The 1,277-nt window shown below is 41.8% G+C and overlaps 1 protein-coding gene across 1 annotated transcript; it reads right to left on the minus strand.

Moving 5' to 3' along the window:
* Positions 1-3: 3 nt before the first annotated feature.
* Positions 4-1,271, minus strand: RBMX (RNA binding motif protein X-linked; the record flags this gene model as incomplete). Its single annotated transcript, XM_017514113.1, has 2 exons — positions 1,035-1,271; positions 4-93 (listed from the first exon to the last, which is right to left on the minus strand). Coding segments are annotated over exons 1-2 (306 nt in total), but the record flags the coding sequence as incomplete, so codon positions are not given.
* Between the last annotated feature and the right edge of the window lie 6 nt (positions 1,272-1,277).

Below are 1,277 nucleotides of genomic sequence, written 5' to 3' on the forward strand. Positions count from 1 at the left end.
TCTACTTCTTGGAGGTGGAGGTGGCCCACGTCTACCACTTTCAAATGATGGTTTGGTGGCTTGTTCCACTTTGATGGCTTTTCCATCTAATGACTATAAAAAAAGATATGGTTAAATCAAGATTTAAAAATAATTTGCACATTTATGCACTAGGACACTAACAGGTCCTTCAAAATGCAGTTATGGATAAGTGTTGCTCATTAATTAGTCGAAGAAAAAACACTGCAAATACAATCAGTTTATATAAATGGGGCTTTTCCACTTAAAATTCTTAGTACTTAAAAATGATACTGATAGGCCAGGCACGGTGGCTCAAGCCTGTAATCCTGGCACTTTGGGAGGCCGAAGCAGGTGGATCACCTGAGGTCAGGAGTTGCTGTTTGGTAAAATTTAAAACAAGGCCAAGTAGATGACAGCTTGTTATCAAAACTAAAAGCCAAGCTATCAAAATATGATTTAGGGATCTCAAGATAAAATGTATCATGATGGCAGGGCGCCGTGGCTCATGCCTGTAATCCCAGCACTTTAGGAGGCTGAGGCAGGTGGATCACTTGAGGTCAGGTGTTTGAGACCATCCTGGCCAACATGGTGAAACCCCCGTCTCTACTAAAAATACAGAATCAGCCAGATGTGGTGTTGGATGCCTGTAATCCCAGCTACAGGGAGGCTGAGGCAGGAGAATCACTTAGAACCCAGGAGGCAGAGGTTGCAGTGAACAGAGTTCACACCCTTGCACTCTAGCCTGGGCAACAGAGAAATACTGTCTCAAAAAAAAAAATGCATCATGTAATGACAACTATTTTGAACCGAGAGTATGTTAACAGCATAAGAGATAATTCACTACTAGATTTGGTTCTGGAATTACAGAATATTCTTTGGAAGAGGATCACAAATGGGTAGGATCAGTGGGTCCCAGACAGGCACATAGTGAAATACAATGAAAACTCAAAAGCTGTCCTAGTCCAGACTGGCGCAACTACATGTTATTTTATGCACTAGTAACAGGTTATCATCCATTGTGTAGACAATCTCACCTTTCCATTCATGTCTCTGGCTGCATCCTTAGCGTCTGCTGGGCTTTCGAAGGTGACAAAAGCAAATCCTCTTGATTTGTTGGTTTCACGGTCTTTCATCAAGAGTACTTCCACTATTCGTCCATATTTGCCAAATACTGCTTCAAGAGCTTTCTCATTTGTTTCCGTATTAAGCCCACCAATGAAGAGCTTTCCTGGGCGATCTGCTTCAACCATTTTTTTGTTTTGTTTTGTCGGTAAGTC

This window comes from Cebus imitator, unplaced genomic scaffold (assembly GCF_001604975.1).
Source record: "Cebus imitator isolate Cc_AM_T3 unplaced genomic scaffold, Cebus_imitator-1.0 Scaffold517, whole genome shotgun sequence".
In the NCBI taxonomy this organism is placed as follows: domain Eukaryota; kingdom Metazoa; phylum Chordata; class Mammalia; order Primates; family Cebidae; genus Cebus; species Cebus imitator.